General features: G+C 40.1%; 2 protein-coding genes and 1 long non-coding RNA gene across 3 annotated transcripts; 1 reads left to right on the top strand and 2 right to left on the bottom strand.

The window, feature by feature from the left end:
* Positions 1–1,659: 1,659 nt before the first annotated feature.
* Positions 1,660–11,704, bottom strand: rexo5 (RNA exonuclease 5). The gene is made up of 19 exons (XM_004569030.4): positions 11,554–11,704; positions 9,107–9,379; positions 8,851–8,977; positions 8,641–8,752; positions 8,347–8,454; positions 7,662–7,750; positions 7,130–7,245; positions 6,826–6,964; positions 6,466–6,560; positions 6,289–6,391; positions 6,145–6,209; positions 5,088–5,175; positions 4,757–4,873; positions 4,538–4,675; positions 4,349–4,441; positions 3,875–4,235; positions 3,629–3,786; positions 2,099–2,208; positions 1,660–2,012 (listed from the first exon to the last, which is right to left on the bottom strand). The coding sequence occupies exons 2-19, from the start codon at positions 9,355–9,357 to the stop codon at positions 1,958–1,960; spliced, it is 2,325 nt and encodes a 774-aa protein (XP_004569087.2). The 5' UTR covers positions 9,358–9,379; positions 11,554–11,704; the 3' UTR covers positions 1,660–1,957.
* Positions 10,770–17,161, top strand: eri2 (ERI1 exoribonuclease family member 2). The gene is made up of 9 exons (XM_004569029.4): positions 10,770–11,014; positions 11,267–11,328; positions 11,423–11,503; positions 11,596–11,723; positions 11,804–11,960; positions 12,185–12,285; positions 12,544–12,625; positions 12,708–12,796; positions 13,518–17,161. Exons 1-9 carry the CDS (start codon positions 10,992–10,994, stop codon positions 14,982–14,984), a joined length of 2,190 nt encoding a protein of 729 aa, XP_004569086.3. The 5' UTR covers positions 10,770–10,991; the 3' UTR covers positions 14,985–17,161.
* LOC143418974 (uncharacterized) lies at positions 12,434–14,645 on the bottom strand. The gene is made up of 2 exons (XR_013098919.1): positions 14,564–14,645; positions 12,434–13,560 (listed from the first exon to the last, which is right to left on the bottom strand). It is a non-coding gene; the product is annotated as an uncharacterized LOC143418974 (long non-coding RNA).
* Positions 17,162–17,177: the final 16 nt, after the last annotated feature.

The raw sequence follows: 17,177 nt of genomic DNA, 5'->3' as shown, positions 1-17,177 counted from the left end.
ACATGGCACTGTATTGAATATGTCTTTTGGGTTTTTAAGAACAGGTGCCACTTTTTTAAACACATTTGAGCTCTGTTTGAGAACACAGTTAAATCAGTTATATATCCAAAGTGTTGGACATCAGCGTCATGGAATATATTAGACTGGAATTAAAAGCGCAGCAGTGTAACGTCTGTGACATGATTGTTTGGTAAAAAGTCACAGGGAGACCATCCTGTCCCTTTTAACATCATAAATGATCTGACCCTGATGAAAGAGATTACTACCCTGCTGGCTAAATTAATTAATGCTGAACATCAAAGTGTAGAAAAGAAATAATGTGATACTGGTGGAAGTTCCTCTTCCCTACTGGCTGCATTTACATAGCGTCATATGTAATATCCATGCATGAATTGGAAAAAAATAAAATAAAACAATTTCCTTTGGGGTCAACCTTCAGGATCAATAAAGTTTTATTGAATTGAATTCTGTTCTATTTATGCAATTCAGAGCGGTGGAGCTACCTTAGGATGAGAGGTGGAGTACACCTTGAGCAGCTTGACAATCTGTTGCCAACACAGAGGCAGACAACCATTCAGAACAAACTACACACACAGAGGCCAAATGGTCGATTCAAACCAGTGACCCTTTTGCTGTGAGGCAACAGTGCTAACCACTATGCAGCCCATTATATTAATATATTTATAAGTTTTTAGCTAATCCACTCACCACTGTTTTGGTGAGAAGCCTTTTCCTGTTGGGAAGCGGCACCTCTGCACAGAGCGCAAACAAGCACTGGTATCCTGACTGTTTTATCTTCTGATAATTCACTGGAGAATACTACAAAAAGTTCATTTTGTGCACATTTTCAAGGGCCGTGTCACCATACAGCAGATTAAGCAGAAGAAAGTGGATGGATGGATATATTTGTGATTAGTGGCATTTCCATACCTATATTGATACCAGGGTCATTTTTCTAGCTGTGATTTCTTCTAAAACAATCATTTCTTTAATCCTGCAAATGTTAAATGAAGAAACTGCATTGGCGCTTACATGTTCTGTATTAATTCTGGGATCTATTATTTTGAACATACAACACTGATTAAACAATTTTACATCCTGATAGAGGTTCTCACACACATCCACAGAGCAGGGCCTCGATCAGTCATGCACTGATGCCCAGCCTTTTTCAACCCTTAAATATTCGTGTGGATATATTCCAAAGAAATATCGCAGCATAACTTTGTACTGTAGGACCTGCAATTCAGACGTGCATGGTTTGATTAAATATGCTAAAGTTTCTGTATCACAAAAACATCAGCTATCTCTGAGGGAATCAGATAAGAAGCACTGATTGATTTTATATGCAATGACCTTTATATTTATACGCAGGTTTGGCTTATAAATGTTTGCACTCAGTTGCAGCAGAACTGCTTTAATGTGTAATTTTAGTCTGTAAATGTAATCCCTTTTAAGTACAACATCCAAATTCAAAGTTCCTATATTCTAAGCACAATAATATTCATGTGTTTTGTATTTAATTCAAGCATTACATTCGTGGAAATCATTCCATCTTCCTTTTACATACAGCATAATCCCTCTGCATGTTTTCCCCTCATAAATGAGACTCCCAAGTTGTTTTCTTCATTTTCTATCATTGTACCACAACATGAAGCCAGGTTAATGTATAAATATTGTTTATTCATGGAATGACAACCATCATATTTTTATTATACCCTTAGGGTATGGAGTTCTTCAATTTAGATCCACACACTAAAGGCAAATCTTAGTTTGCAGCTTTGATTATTTCAAGGCCATAAAAAAAACTTGCCGCATTACACAAAACTAAAAAAGCAATTCCTGAGGTAGAGCAAGTCTCAGTAAAACCCAACACCTTCAGGTTTCACTTTACTGAACAGATTTCATTTGATCCAGGTGACACAGGTTCAGGCATCCTGGAGCCGACAGCTCCATCTCCTCAACAATCTTGCTTGACTTCCATTAGACACAAGCCGGGAAGGTGACCATTTGTGCTAGGGGGAGGAAAAACAGGGAGGAAATGGTTCAGAAATGTATGACTGGAGGGCAGAATGAGGCAGAGACGCTGCGGGGTTCTCACCTGGCGTGTCCGAGCAACACAACCACAGACAAGGTGCCAGCCGGGAGGAATCTGAAGAGCTTCTGCAGGCAGCGGTCTAGCTTCCTCATCACGACATCCATCTGCTGTTCCTACGCATATAAAACATAAGAGTCATCATTATACATGTTCTGTACATCAATAATATTCTGAAAAATCTAATTACCAAAGATGCTTTTAGCTCTCCTAATTGAATTCAATTTTATTTTTATAGCTCCAAATCACAACAGGAATTGCCTCAAAGTGCTTTTTATTGCAAGAAAACTCCAACAATCATATGATTCCCCTATGAGCAAGCTCCTTGGCGACAGTGGGAAGGAAAAACTCCCTTTTAACAGGAAGAAACCTCCAGCAGAGCCAGGCGCAGTCATCTGCACAAACATATTGCAGCATAACTATTACAGGAAATGAACCTATACTGAGATTGGATTCTTATAAAAGAAAAAAACACAATGCAGCACTATCTATATCAACCAATCACACGGAGATATCCTGAAACCACATGATGACATCCATCATACTCCATTCGTTAAACGTAGCAGCTTATCACGCTCACCATGGGGATCTGTATTTGTAAGATCGTGCCAGCTAAGCATCTAAAGATAATCATGGTCCCAGCACTATCCAGCTTTCTGTTTCTCGTACTCTTAAATCCAATTTAACAAACTCCAGTGGGGCTGTCACTTGGCCTCTGCTCAGAGTAACCCTGATATACTGTGAGCTCAAGGCTGCAGTTTTATCCCTGCGCTCTACAGAGTTATTTAGAATTCATGACGTGTTTTCTTTTTTCTCTTTTGAGGTGCTGACACGCTGTGTGAATTCTGGGATCAGTTTGATTTTCCACAGGAGGGAGAAATTAATTACTAGTCACATTTCAACTCAATAAAACCTGACCACACGTTCAGAAAGTGTGCAGATAGGAAAGAATAAAAGTAACTAACAGATTCAAATTCTTCTGTAAGACTTTACTATATTATATTTTTGGTCATATTCTTAATTAGTGAAGTCATCTGTGTGTGATGTTTCTTCTTGGTGTAGCCTTTCCTTTTTCCCTTTTTATTTGGGATTTTTATAGGATGACACAACAGAACTGCGTTATGACCCAGGATGGTTGAAATACTTGTTCAAAGAAAACAACAGTATTGAATTCAGAGCCTTGGAAAAAAAAACCCAAACATTTCAAATGAGACCTTTTTGTGCACATTTCCAGATCAATATTTTTATGCTTGACTTGACTGGAGTAGCTTTGCATGACTCACAGTTCTGCCCTGTTAGCAGGCCCCGAGTTCACGCGCTTTCTGAAAACAGGTCGTTTTAACTCCCCTCACTTTCAGGTCAGCTTTTTGATTGGCTTCCCTCTCAACCATTTTTGGCTAGAAAGAAAATTCAAATGGTTCCAAAAAGATGAGAATTATTTTGTCATTTTTACAGCCAAAATTATGAAACAAGTCCAGGCAACCTGTGTCAAACACGGGTGATAAAGGGTTAAAAAAAGAACAATCTACTCGTTACCTGAGCGCTGCTGTGCCTGTGGGTTGTCTCCTTAATCTCCGCTCCAACCCATGAAGGCAAATGGACCGGTGTCAGCGATGGACAGATGAGGTAGTTCTTCTTCCACAGATCCTCAGAAGAGTTGAGCGCTGCGCGTCTGTCCTCTGAATTCACAAACACTGACAGCCGGACACGTTAGACTCTGAAGTGTACGCAAACGTCCCACACAGCACGTGCAACGCGTGATAAATGTAGTTTTCACCTTACCTATGCGTGCATGTCCTGTGGATTCTTTAGGCTTGGCAGATAGGATGACTCTCTTAACTGTGCCAAAGTGGCCAAATGTCTCTCTGACTGACTCCTCACACAGTTCAGATTTAGAGGTATTGAGATGCAACCATTTGTTTATTTTAGCAGGAAGTAGCCCGTTTACTGTTTTCACAAGAGTGACATCTAAGCATTCAGCATCTGACGCATGCCCATTAACTTTTGTGGAAGTGCTGATGCACTCAGTCATACTGTGGTTCATTTTAACAGCGTAGAGGTGACGGGCATTCAGAGCGTCACCCATCAGTGCTTTAAGAGTCACGTCCAGATCTAGCATTGACTCACACACCGGCCTCTGTACCTAGAAAATAACAAGTAGTTGGAGATAATCTGCATAAATGTGGGCCTAACTGCAGCACAAAGGGAATAAATAACAGAAGCAAATGGGAAAAAAAGGAAAAGGAAGAGAGCTACCTTTATACTCTGCCCGAGCACATTAAGGCCATTCAGAGTTTTTACCGCCAGCATCGCTCCCTCCAGCAACTCAAACTCAATCTCTGCGTGTACCTGGGAGATCAAACACTTAAGCATTCAAGCAACGGTGAAGAATTTCGCAGCTCTGGTTTTATAGCGAATTGGTGAAACAATGAAAGCGATGCACACCCTGACCACTGTGTTCAACATCTTGACTTTTCGAACGGCTCCGCAGAAACTAAACAGCTGCTTCACGTCTCCGTCAGAGAAGCCTGTGGGGAACGGCCCAGCAAACACTACGCACATGTCCTGAAGTCTTGAGCAAGTCTGCAGGGAATAAATAGACAGAGTAAATACAAGCAAGCGAATGTCTTCAAAATGATACAAAGCGCTGGCGAAAAGCCTCACCATCTGATGGTGCCGCTCCTGATGAGGGAAGTAACTCTTCAGATGGTTTGACAAGGTGGAAAACTGAAGGACGGAGAAGAACGGCTGCGCTTTCAGATTTCGGAAAGATTTAAGCACCTGGAGGGGGGCGGTGCATAATGAGTTAGGTGTAATTGGGCAGAAGCAAAGCAGGAAGAGTTTACAAGAGGAAAGTGAGGGTAAATATGAAAGAAAAACAATGAACCAATACTTTCACATGTACTGGAGAAGGAGTCAGTAACGTCTAAAAAGCTTTGGGGGGTTCAGTCGAGTGTTTCATTACAGACACAAGAGACATCACCTTACTTCTTACCTCTTTGTCTGAGTTACACTGCTTGTGACTGGAATCTTTTCCTAAAAAGGCTACTGAACGTCCAAGTGCGTGTAGCACGTCAGAAAACCTGCACAAGAAGGAAAGACAGAGGACCTGTCAGCAGCAGGTGAACAACTCAATCCATCCACAGTATTCTGAGACGACTTTAATGCCTAAATTTGTTTTCTCATTTCAGACTTTCATAAAGTTGGTCAGTCTTAGCTGGTAGCTGAGGCCACTGGATGGAAAGAGATCCAAAACAAGACAAAAACAGATTACAGAGATCAGGAGGCCGATTGCAAATAGTTTCACAGTGTGTTAAATACCTCTGAAGATAACACAGTGGGTCACATGGGTCAGTTCCTACATGCTTACTGCAGGAGGTTTACATCCTGTTTTAAAACCTACATTTCTTCAAGTGCTTAATTTTCAGGTGTGCAATGCACTGCCTTAACTTGAAGGTTAAAAAAACCCGGACAAAGACACAGTTCACTCAGCTCAGAGCAAACATGAGACAATCCACCCCAGCAGACCTCCAAAATATGTGGACATTAACTACTTGACCTGACCTGCAACACTAAAGTGACATTTGTTATTCTACGATTCCATTTCATCCACTTCTCCTCCATTTCACCCACTCCAGCGATCACCTTGAAGCTGAATGCAGCAGATTGAGTTTATTCGTTCAGGGTTTTCTCCTTCTCTCTCTCAGTAAATGACAAGCAGGGTCATTTAAGTTATTTGACCTTAAATTATATATAATGGCAGCATCTGAGTGCAGTAAGGTTAATTTTCTGACCTGCTCCACCTACAGGTTACATCAGGTCACTTTATAATTTGTTAATGCCTGGCTATAAGAAAACCCACACCCTCTGCTGTGTGTGGGGTTTACACATGACGCGAAGGAAGAAAGACTGGATGAGTAATCCCAGCATGGCTTAGTGGATCACTGTGTTTTACGTTTTTAGTCAGACCCATGTTTTTTTTTTCTTTTTAAGGTTACCCAAACACAAGTTACAGACTGACCTGCACGCTAACAATATAGAGACTGTTGTACCTGTGACTCTGTGAGGGCTCCTCTCTTGTTTCTCTCCACAGCGCCTTCCAGTGAATCTCTAAAACCTGACAGTAAGCAAAGGAAATGTTAGATTATTCCTGTGTGTGTGAGTGTGTGTGTGCTTTTCCAAATATGATTTCCTACCTGGCGAGGTCCTGTTTTGATAAAGTACTGGGCCAGCTCTAGGGCTGCCAGAGCATCCTCAGTTGGATGATGACCCAACATATCTTCTGTTTGTATTTTCCTCCTGAGATACGAGTGGAAAATTAGGTTATCGATCACAGTGGGACAGAAATATTTAGAGATAACACGAGAACTCACTTCAGTATGATCCCAGTCAGAACCTTGAGCTTATACCTTCGCCCACACTCCCTCTTGTACAGCAGTGACGTGTCAATTACATGCTTGTGGATGAGCTGCGGGGCGGGCACAGACGCAACATGGTTTACAGTTCATGTTAATGACAAAACTGAAGTATTTCTTTTAAGATATTTTCTCTGAAATTACAGGACATGATTACTGCTGGAATAAAGTACTATTTCAGCCGAGTCAAGATGATCATGTTCTAACATTTCTGATAAATGTTAAAAAGCTGCCAATATCCTGCACACAGTGTTTTGTTTTAATATTTTGTTTTTGTGAGCCATGACTTCATCAGAAGGTTTGAAAGAAATCACTCACTTTCAAAGCTATGAGGTCATGTTCAAGAGAATGGCCCACCAGAACTGCCTCATGTGGCAAAATCCTAATAAGCATTTCTTGAACATCCTGCAGAGTCGTTGTTACTCGTTGCAACATCGCAGGTGTGATACCAGAGAATCTATCAGGAGATACGAGCAGTGTTGGAGAAAGAATTTCAGACAGAACAATGAATATGTTTCTATAAGATGTAACATATGACACTGACTGACACAGATTCCTGTACAAACATAATGTGACTCTTAACAATTTATTAAAACTCGAGACCATAAAAAAGCGTGTGTACTTGGTACAGTAGTTGAGAATGTGGTTCGGAGGTTTCACCAGCTCATCCATTAAACACTTCCCATCACCGTCCACCAGAGAAACACGAGTTAGCTCTTTTCCATCTTTTGTTACACACTGAAACATAAAATAAACATAACAGTGAGTGAATGCAAAAACTCAATCATACTAAAAATTGCAGGAAAAAAGCTACAAATCGATGTTATGGATTTATGCCTTTTGTGCTGCAGTTGTTATCATAGGCATAGTCAATGAGATGCTAACACAGGCATGTGAGTGGAAGCTTCCTATTTACCGAGGCACACTGCCCTGCTGGGAAACACTGGGCAAAGAAATGGACATAGTGCTACAGTTTTTTTTTGTTTGTTTGTTTATTTTTAATCTGGGATCTGGTTTTCAAAAGTGTTGGGTAAGTCAAAAATCAGCCACACAATATAGCGCCGTACAGGTTGTTAGCTGTCAGCTGCACCTCTGTGATGCCACCTGATTCCATCGTGGAAAATGGGAAGTGACAAAATATTTTAGTCTCTCACCATTTCACAGTCGATTCCAAAGAGGGGGCTGCTGTCAGTCACACAGTCAGCGCAGTTTGTACACACAAATTCCTCAAAGCCGGGCATTCCTGTTTGAAAACAAATAAACCAACAGGTGAGGAGGAGACGCTGAGCCCACACAACACCATACCACTCATATTCAAGGTCAAAGCTCAAAGTAAATCTCGCCACTCAGCACTCATGTTGAAATGCCCCAGGTTGGCTTATTTTATTTTTCCATCTAATATTTGGTAATTTTGTCACAAGATATAGTTTAAAAAATATCAGATTACTGTTTTAACACACTAAACCCCAAATGGGCCCTGATCCTTCAGAGATCAGTGCTCAGGAGCACAGAATAAAGCTCTGTATGAATGGGTTGCTACGGCTTGTAGTAAAAAGCACCTTGGGAGTAGAAAAGTGTTAGATAGAAACAAGAAGAAGCCAAGTGGCAATTAAAAAAAAGGATGGAAAACAGAAACAATTGTGATTGATCCCAGTATGAACATCTATTTTTCTTTTCCTTTTTGTTGGATGGCCATGACAACATTAAAAAAATGCATCGACAGAAAAAAGATCCCTCTCATCTCTTATTTCATGATTTTTTTTTTATTACCAAATGTAATATTTGTAATATTGTGTCAACTCTTAGTTGACACAATATTACAAAGAGAAAAATTCTTACCTTTAACAGGGTAGTTATTCTTGATCATCTCATCCTCTGTGAGAACATATGCTGTGAGTCCTCTCCTCTCGGTCCCAAACACAGTGATGATTGGGTGGTTCTTCATCGCTGCACCAGTGCACAGAAAAAGTGAACACAGGTACAGAGAAGAGCAAAAACCTTACATGAAAACTCAAAAACACCAGAGAGATCGAATATTCTTCACTTAATGTTACAGTATAATAATATAATGAATATTAATAAGAAAAGATAATAGGAGCTAAATGAATCCATCATCCATCACATGATTCTCACCTTCCTGCAGTTCCTCATCTGGTTTGGAGACAGACAAACTGTCCTGTTTGGGAACTTGACTGGAAAAGATTCCAGATACTACATCTACAGATGATGGCGTGAAGGTGACCCTCTAAAAAAAGTAAGATTTATTTATTTTTTTGCTAAAGTGCTACGAATATGACTTCACTCATAAATAATTTGATTTGCTGTGTTTATTTTCCCTCTTACAGAAGTGTAGCTGGTCCTGAGGTGCTGCAGACAGTGGTAGTGTTTGTAAAAGTGATTCTGTGTCAGGTCCTCCACAATCACAACATTTACACCTTTAACCCTTCTGTGATGGCGGAGACGGCACCAGCTGGTAGACAGAAAAAAACACATTTTAAATTATTATTATTATGTGAGTATAACGGCACAGTATGAGTTACTGAGGACTCTTTGACACCAGCTGATGGGGTAGATAACACATTACTACTGCAGCTGTTACCTGGGCTTTTTGATGCCACCTGCTTTCCCGAGAGCGGCATACTGCAGCAGCTCTGTCAGTTCATTCAGGGCGATCGGTTGCTGAAGGCAGTCAGGCAATATCGAAACCCTTGGCAAGCAAGAGGCAGGTCCACACTGCAGCACCTCATCATCTCGCTGTTCAGTTTTGAATCTCTTAGCCTCCTCCTGAGCTGTGTGGGTGCTGTTTTTCCTTTTCTTTGCTTTGCACTTTGCAACTGTGGAAGACTCCATGTTCCAGCCAATTATATTTACACTGGAAGGCAAACCAAAAACATATTTCAGTTTGGGTAGAGCTAAGATTTACTGATGCTCCTTTTTAAATGTGCAATGTTTGTAGGTTCAAATAAGTGCAGAGCAATGCAGCCTTGTTCTGTAGAGCTGGAGCTCAAACTTTAGAGTTACTAATATAGCTGTGGGCATTAAAAACAGCTAAGAATCACACGCTGTCAGTGAGCTTTTTCATTTTCATGTTTACTTAATTTTGGAGCTGGTAATTGTTCGTTGAACTGTATTTTCGACAGGCAGTTTAAACCAAAATAAAATACAGAAAGACTATGCTACGTTTACAGCACATTACCCAGAGCTGGGGAACTGAAAACACAGCGAAGCCATTTGTTATCAACAAAAGTTCAGTTTCACAAATTAAAGTGCTCATAAATGCTGGTTCAGCGGACGACTTTCTTATTCTTCTCTTTCTGGTTAGTTAGTTTATTTATATCAGAGTCACAGTTACACAGGAAATCTCAACCTAGCTGAAATTTTAGTTTAAATCAAATTTGAAGTCCGGTATACGCGTGAGATGTATAATAAGGGTAAAATTGTGTAAATACCACACGCCATAGGTCCGGTTTGGTCCAAAATTATATGTTTCTGCCAATATCTTCAGTTAGTAACACATGGCTAAAGCATGTGTTACTAGTTTTGTCTTGTAAGTGCAAATAAAAACAGGTACTAGCACTACTTCCTGTCTGTAACTTTAAAAATAAAACACGAGTAGCTACGGCTATGTGCATGTAGCAGAATTGTTGTTTATAGATTAGCATTTTCTAGTTAGTTCTTAATTTTTATTCCATTTTGACTTTTTTGTTTAAAATTGAGCTTGGTTTCAGTTAGTTTCCAGGGGGAATTTTCTTTGTTTTAATTTAGTTATTGTTATTTAATGTTTAGATTTATTTGTTAATGGTTTCAGTGTTATTTTTCACAATTTTTTCAATTATTATTGTATGAAGCACATATTTCAGGGGCAAGCTTCAGGAAAATCAGCAAAGTTACTACAATAAAAACACAGCACTTTTTAAAAGCAGCTGGCTCACAGGCATGCAGACAACCACAATCTCAGTATACACGACGTCAGTGCCTCATCAAGCATGTTGTAATAAGGTTTTTACCAAACAGATACTAAAACAGGATATTTCATCTATAGTTTTTATTCTTTTTGTTTTAAACATTTTTCGAGTTCACAAAACCGTTTCTGATAGTTTAATTTGACGTTTTTAAGTCGTTTTTATTTTTGTTTAAGTTTTTACAAAAGTGGAGTATTTTTCACACATCTAGTCTTAGATTTTGTTCAGTTTTTTGTTAACTATATAACAACCTAGCTGCTTTGAGTGTTAAGAGGTCTTTTATTTTGATAAGAAATCGTAAGACGGCAACAGAAGCTCGACTATTTTTGACTCTACAGTGATGCCTGCCGACTTGCAGGCTTAAATAATCGAGCTCGGAGCTACAGATGCCGTTTTGAAAGAAACAGCGCGAATTCCCCGAGTTTTCAATTAATGGCTAAAGTCAAGCTCCTGCTATAGTTCACAGTTTCTCATAGAAAGACGGTCGCAGAAACATCACCGTGGCAAAATAAAATAACAGCTATGACCACAAGGAAATTGGCGAAGTAAGTAAAATTAGCCTGTTTGCTGGCTTATCTGCTAACCTAAACAAACTGAACAAAGGAACGTGTTTTGAAAGCAACGAATAAGTTTATGTCGATTACAAGTTACGTTTTTCAATATTGTTTTAGATAAGTGCTATAAGTACATCTGCGAGGACAGCGTATTCAGTTAAAAGTAGAATTGTGGTTCACTGTAAACTTTAAATTCAGGTGTTGTTACGATATACACACTATTTTATCTTCGTCCCTTCGCAGGGAATTAGGATTGTTGAGACAGCGGAGCAAGTCCTCTGTGTCGAAGAAATCTGTGGTATCAAGTGAGTATGCCACGTTCAAATCGGATTTGTTTGACAGTTGATTTTTTTTTTTTTACACTGGATCATGGCTGTGAAAACTGTCTGGTTCTTTCAGATCAAATATTTTCTTATCTGATTGTGATCGACTTTGAGTCCACTTGCTGGAGAGAGAAAAACAACCGCAGCCAAGAAATTAGTAAGGAGCAGATTTAACATTCACAGTTTACATCCGGGTGATGTCCTTACTGTTTTAACACCGGCCCATCTTTTCTTTCTTCCTCCCTGCAGTCGAGTTTCCTGCTGTTCTGCTGAACACGTCCACGGGGGAGATGGAGTCTGAATTTCACACTTATGTTCAACCCCAGGAGCACCCCATCCTGTCTGACTTCTGCACTGAGCTGACTGGGATTACACAGGTGTCTGCAGCATACACATTTAAAAATGCCAGCATGCTCTGTGTTACATTACAACCAACTTTTATTTCTCTCTTGTACAGATGCAGGTTGAAGCAGGGATCCCGCTTCACATCTGTCTCTCGCGGTTCAGCCGTTGGCTCCAAAACCTTCAGCTCGAAATGGGAGTGGCCTTTGCCAACAAAGACCAGAGATGTTCGGGACCGTCTCAAAAGCTGTGTACTTTCCTCACGTGGTCAGGTAAAAGTTCTCAGTATATTGGTCTACACATCTGTAAGCTCAGCATTGCTATGAATTGACATTGGTGAACCACTGGGGTCTCAATTGTATTTTTAAACTAGCTATAGAGAACCATTAAGTCTGCTCATTTACTGCAGTTCTTAAGACTATTTAAGGTATTAAATGGTATAAAATGAGCAAAAGTGCACTGAAATTTGTGTTCTTTGGTCTCTGCTGGGTGTCAGACTGGGATCTTGGAGTTTGTCTGCAGTACGAGTGTAAACGCAAACAGCTTCATAAACCTGATGTTCTCAACAGCTGGATAGACCTGAGAAGCACATACCGGGTAAGAGTTTCGAAGGTGTCTTTGTTTATTGTATGTTTTATTTAAGCATAAAATGTTTAAATGGGTGTCAGTTTTAAGGTAAAAGCACAAAGACTAGAATACAGATTTAAGTGAGTCCAAAAAGGCATATATTATGCAGTAAAAGGAGTACATATTTTTATTAAGATCTAAGATGTCACAGACTGTGTAATTGAGCTGATTTACTCTAATTACCTCTGCTCATGTGGTTGTTTCTCTAACTTCTTTTTGTTTTTCCAGCTTTTTTACAACAGGAAACCCAAAGGCCTGAATGGAGCTCTTCAGGATCTCGGAATACAGTTTTCGGGCAGAGAACATTCTGGTATGTGACCAAGTGTAGATAATTCTGTATTACACACGTCCATCAACCTAACGGCCTAACCCTTCTTTGTTTTCTCTCTCAGGATTAGATGATGCCCGAAACACAGCTCAGCTGGCAGCAAGAATGATGAGGGATGGGTGCATAATGAAGGTTACTAGGAGCCTGGAGAGGGTGAGTGGCTGGCCGATGTCGCCCTTAACGAACCCCAACTCTGGAAATCCTAGCATCCCTCATCATCTTCCAAATTTAAAAGCTCTGTGAAGATAATAATATAAAGGAAATTTGCTCTGTGCAAAAACATTTTGATTGTGGACATTTTTTAAAAATGTTGTACTGATTTAGATTTTATTTATTAATAAAATTATATCTTTAAGTTTGTATTTTGTGTGCTTGGAGAGAAGACAACATTAGAACTAAGTATACTGTATTGCCAATGGTGTTCGCTCGTCTTTAGTGACGTCCCATTTTTAATCCAAAGAGTTTTATGTCAGTTCACCCTTTGTAGCTGTGATAGCTTCAGCTCTTCTGGGAAACCTTTCCACTGGGTTTAGGACTGTTTATGGGAATTTCTGACCGTTGTCTGGAATCACATTTGTAAGGTCAGACACTGATGTTGGATGACAAGGCCTGGCTCGGAGTTTCTACACTAACTTATCTCAAAGGTGTTCTATTGGGTTCAGGTCAGGACTCTGTGCAGGCCATTCTTTCACACCTGCATCCATGGAAATAACTGGAAAACCTGAGTTTGGAAATCCAATTATTTTGCTGGCTGAGGGAATGCTGTTGGCAATATAGTTTATGTAACTCAGAAGAAGTGCTTCCAGAGTTAATTTGATAGTTAATGGGTTGTACCATTCAGATACTGATTTAAAATCTTCTCTGTGTCCTGTAGACCCCGGTGATGGCCAAACCAGTGTTTGGAAACACTGCCTGTCCTGCAGACAAGAAAGAAAAACCTAATGAGAATGAAAAGAAAAATGCAGTCATCCGTAGCAAACACTCATTTAAAATTCCCCTCAAAGCTTGTCAAAAACAACCATGTCCCGAGGAGATTGCTCAAAACTTTGCCACAGAGAAAAACCCAAGCTCCGTTTACAAATCTGCTCAAATCTGTCAAAGCCTGATCTCACCAAAGACTCTTCTGAACGGCACGATGGCGCCGCTGTTGAGGCACGGCAGGAAATCAGTCACAGCAGAGGCTGCCCCTAGCCTTTCCACCTCAGTTGTTACAAACTGTGTTTCTCCCCAGAATAACAATAGCAGTCTTATTCTGTGTTCCACTACCGTGAGCTGCTTTTCAAATCTGTCTCCACCAAACTGGGCCTCAAAAACAGAAGCAATGCTAGGATCCACGGAGAAAGAGGAGGGTGCGGAGCTTTTAGTGGAAACTGAGGAGAGGTGCGGCTCATATGACGACATGGTGTTGGAGGGTGATGTTAATGAAGCAAATGATGAATGTGATGCAGAGTACATGTCCGAGTTTGATAGTGGATCTTATGATTGGTTAGAGCAGCATACTTCACATTCAGCAGGAAGTCGGCTCACTTTGAATGATGATATGAGAGAATCAACTGGAAAGAGCTCTAAAATGCAAAAGATTACCACAGATTCTACCAGTAAAGGTCAAAAATCTCATTGTTGTATCTTAACAGCAATGAACAACAGAACAACAACAGAAACGATGCATTCAGTGACCTCAGATATTTATTTTGCTGTGCCTAAAACTGTTAACATTGGTAAATCAAATCAGTGCAACACAGGACTTAGAACCTCCCTCCAACTTCACAAAACATCATATGTTCCCACTAAGAACTGTTCGATTAGGCCTAATCCTTTTGTCCCAGAAAAAACCTCCACCCCCAACACGTCCTTTGCCCGGCCCAAACCCGCCATCACACAAATCCCAAAACATAAAGACACTCTGAGATCCTCCTTTACCATCTACACCGAGCCGGCCAAACAAGCTACAGCTCCCTTGCGTCCTTCCTCACACGGCAGTGTCCTCTCCTCTTTGTCAACCAACGCTCTCCCCTCTCGTGCCGACCGTTCCATCATTTCTGTGAGAGGAGCTCAGAAGATCACTTCTCCACTGTGCGCGTGCGGTCGTCGTGCAAAGCGTCAGGTCGTGTCAAACGGCGGTCCAAACCACGGTCGAGGGTTTTATTGCTGCCCAGTCCGCCGATCGGGCAGCGGAGGACGGATGGAGAAAGGGTGCGAGTTTTTTAAGTGGGAGTCGGCCGTGATGAAGAGCGCATCAGCGGCCGCTCCTGCTGTCGGATCCTCTGTTTCACTCTGTCAGCTCAACTCCACTGTGTCCCATCGTCCAGCCCACACGTCACTGCTAAGGAAAAGCTACTGAAATCCTCCATCATACATTAGTACAGGGGTAGGCAACTCCAGGCCTCGAGTGCCGGTGTCCTGGAGGTTTTAGATGTGTCCATGATCCATCACAGCTGATTTAAAGGGCTAAATGACTCCTCAGCATTTCTTGAAGTTCTCCAGAGGCCTGGTAATGAACTAATCATTTGATTCAGGTGTGTTAACCCAGGGTGCGATCTAAAACCTGCAGGACACCGGCACTCGAGGCCTTGAGTTGCCTACCCCTGCATTAGTATTATTGGTGGAAAGGCTAGTATTATGGCATCAATGCCAATCAATATCACAAACTAACCACCTCTGATTACCAGTTTTAATTAACTCTTTATATAAATATAGGCATTTATATACATTTGTAACTTTACATACTTGTTAATAATTTCAAACTGAATTTCTGTTATCACTGTGGTCCACCTGGAGAACCTTTGAGACACACCAGGGGGACCTGGCCCACGTGTTTGGGAAACACTGGATTCATTCATTACTACACTGATCAATAACTGGGGCCACTCAAAAGAGAAAATAATTTATTATTATGTTGTTTATATTAAATATATTTTTAAATTTGAATCAAGGATCCATTAAATTCTTTTATAATAATAAAGTTGATTATATTTGTCTGCAGGTAGAGAGGAACCATGATCTTTAACAGAGTATAGAAAGTATTGACCACCAGAAGGCAACTTCTCTGTTGGTGTTTAGAATATCACAAAAACAACTAGCTGGTATAAGCAGAGTGTGGAAAAAGTAACTACATATAACAAATGTTAGGGAATTCTGCTTGTATTGCATTTTTGAAATAAATATCAGCTAATGTATCAGAATATTGGCTTTTTATATCGCTAAATATTGGTAGAAGCATTGGTCCTAAAAATTGGTCAGGTCGCGTTTGAATCTGTAGGAGCCAGAACTCAGGCTGAGTTTTAGTAGCTCAAATAATTCACTCAATGACAAGCAATTCAGTGTATAACTGTTGTGTAATTAGTTTGGTTAAAATTCTGTCTCTCTCCATTAATATGAAAATATTATTAAAAATGTGAGACTGTTCATTTCTTTGTAAGCTAGCAAACTTACAGATTCACCTGCGGTTGAAATAATTATTTCCTCGACTATTTCCACTGTGACATAACCTATTGGTTACAGATGGTCCCAGTTTGAAGTTTAAGCTTCCAGTTGAGTGTTGCCACCACTACAAAAAATCAGATGTGACAAGGAAAGGCGGGTCTGACTGTCAAACCACACACTGGCTAATGACTTCTGACTGACAGCTCATTAGGTAATAATAATGTGGTTTTTAAGATAATCCCATGACCAAAATTTTTAAAAAAAGACAACTTTATTTATTCAATGTGTTCCAAAATGAGTGACTGAGCCCATAAACTCGAGAGGTCATGTCATGGTGATTTTTCCATAGACTTCAATAGGGCTGGATGTCTTTTTTGGAACCACCGGCATCGCCTTCTAGTGGCTTTCAGATAGTGTTCAGGGTTTTTTTTATACTATCACATAATCTACATGTGATAGTATAATTTTTTTTATACCATCTATGGTTCTATTCAATTCAATGCAATTTCAATTCATTTTTATTTATATAGCACCAAATCACAACAAAAGTTGCCTCAAGGCGCTTCATAGATACAGAGGAAAAACCCAACAATCATATGACCCCTTATGAGCAAGCACTTTGGCGACAGTGGGAAGGAAAAACTCCCTTTTAACAGGAACAAACCTCCGGCAGAACCAGGCTCAGGGAGGGGCGGCCATCTGCTGCGACCGGTTGGGGTGAGAGAAGGAAGACACTCACCCCTAGTGTTGGCTAAAAGAAATCAGTAACTCTTGTGTAACATTGTCTGTGAAATTGAGTTATTTGTAAACACTGATTCCTGATATAAATTACATGGGTGGAAACTCTTTAACACTTATTCATTCAGGATGTACTTTAGCATTGTTTTGGAATGATTTCGAGTTTGACCCCCCTCCCCCAAATATATATCAACCTTATAATGATTATTATTATTTACCAAATACATTTTTAAATATATGGGTTTTTTTCTTGTCAAACAATATAATGTACAATAGCAATTTTAACAGAAAAAAGATTGTGAACAAGAACAAATGTTTACTGTGACAACATTGTAAATAAAGTTGTTGTTTTTTTTAGTTATTTTGTATTATT

Source organism: Maylandia zebra, linkage group LG6, assembly GCF_041146795.1.
Source record: "Maylandia zebra isolate NMK-2024a linkage group LG6, Mzebra_GT3a, whole genome shotgun sequence".
NCBI classification, from domain to species: domain Eukaryota; kingdom Metazoa; phylum Chordata; class Actinopteri; order Cichliformes; family Cichlidae; genus Maylandia; species Maylandia zebra.
The sequence above is the reverse complement of the archived record's forward strand: the minus strand, read 5'-3'. Positions and strand labels throughout refer to the sequence as shown.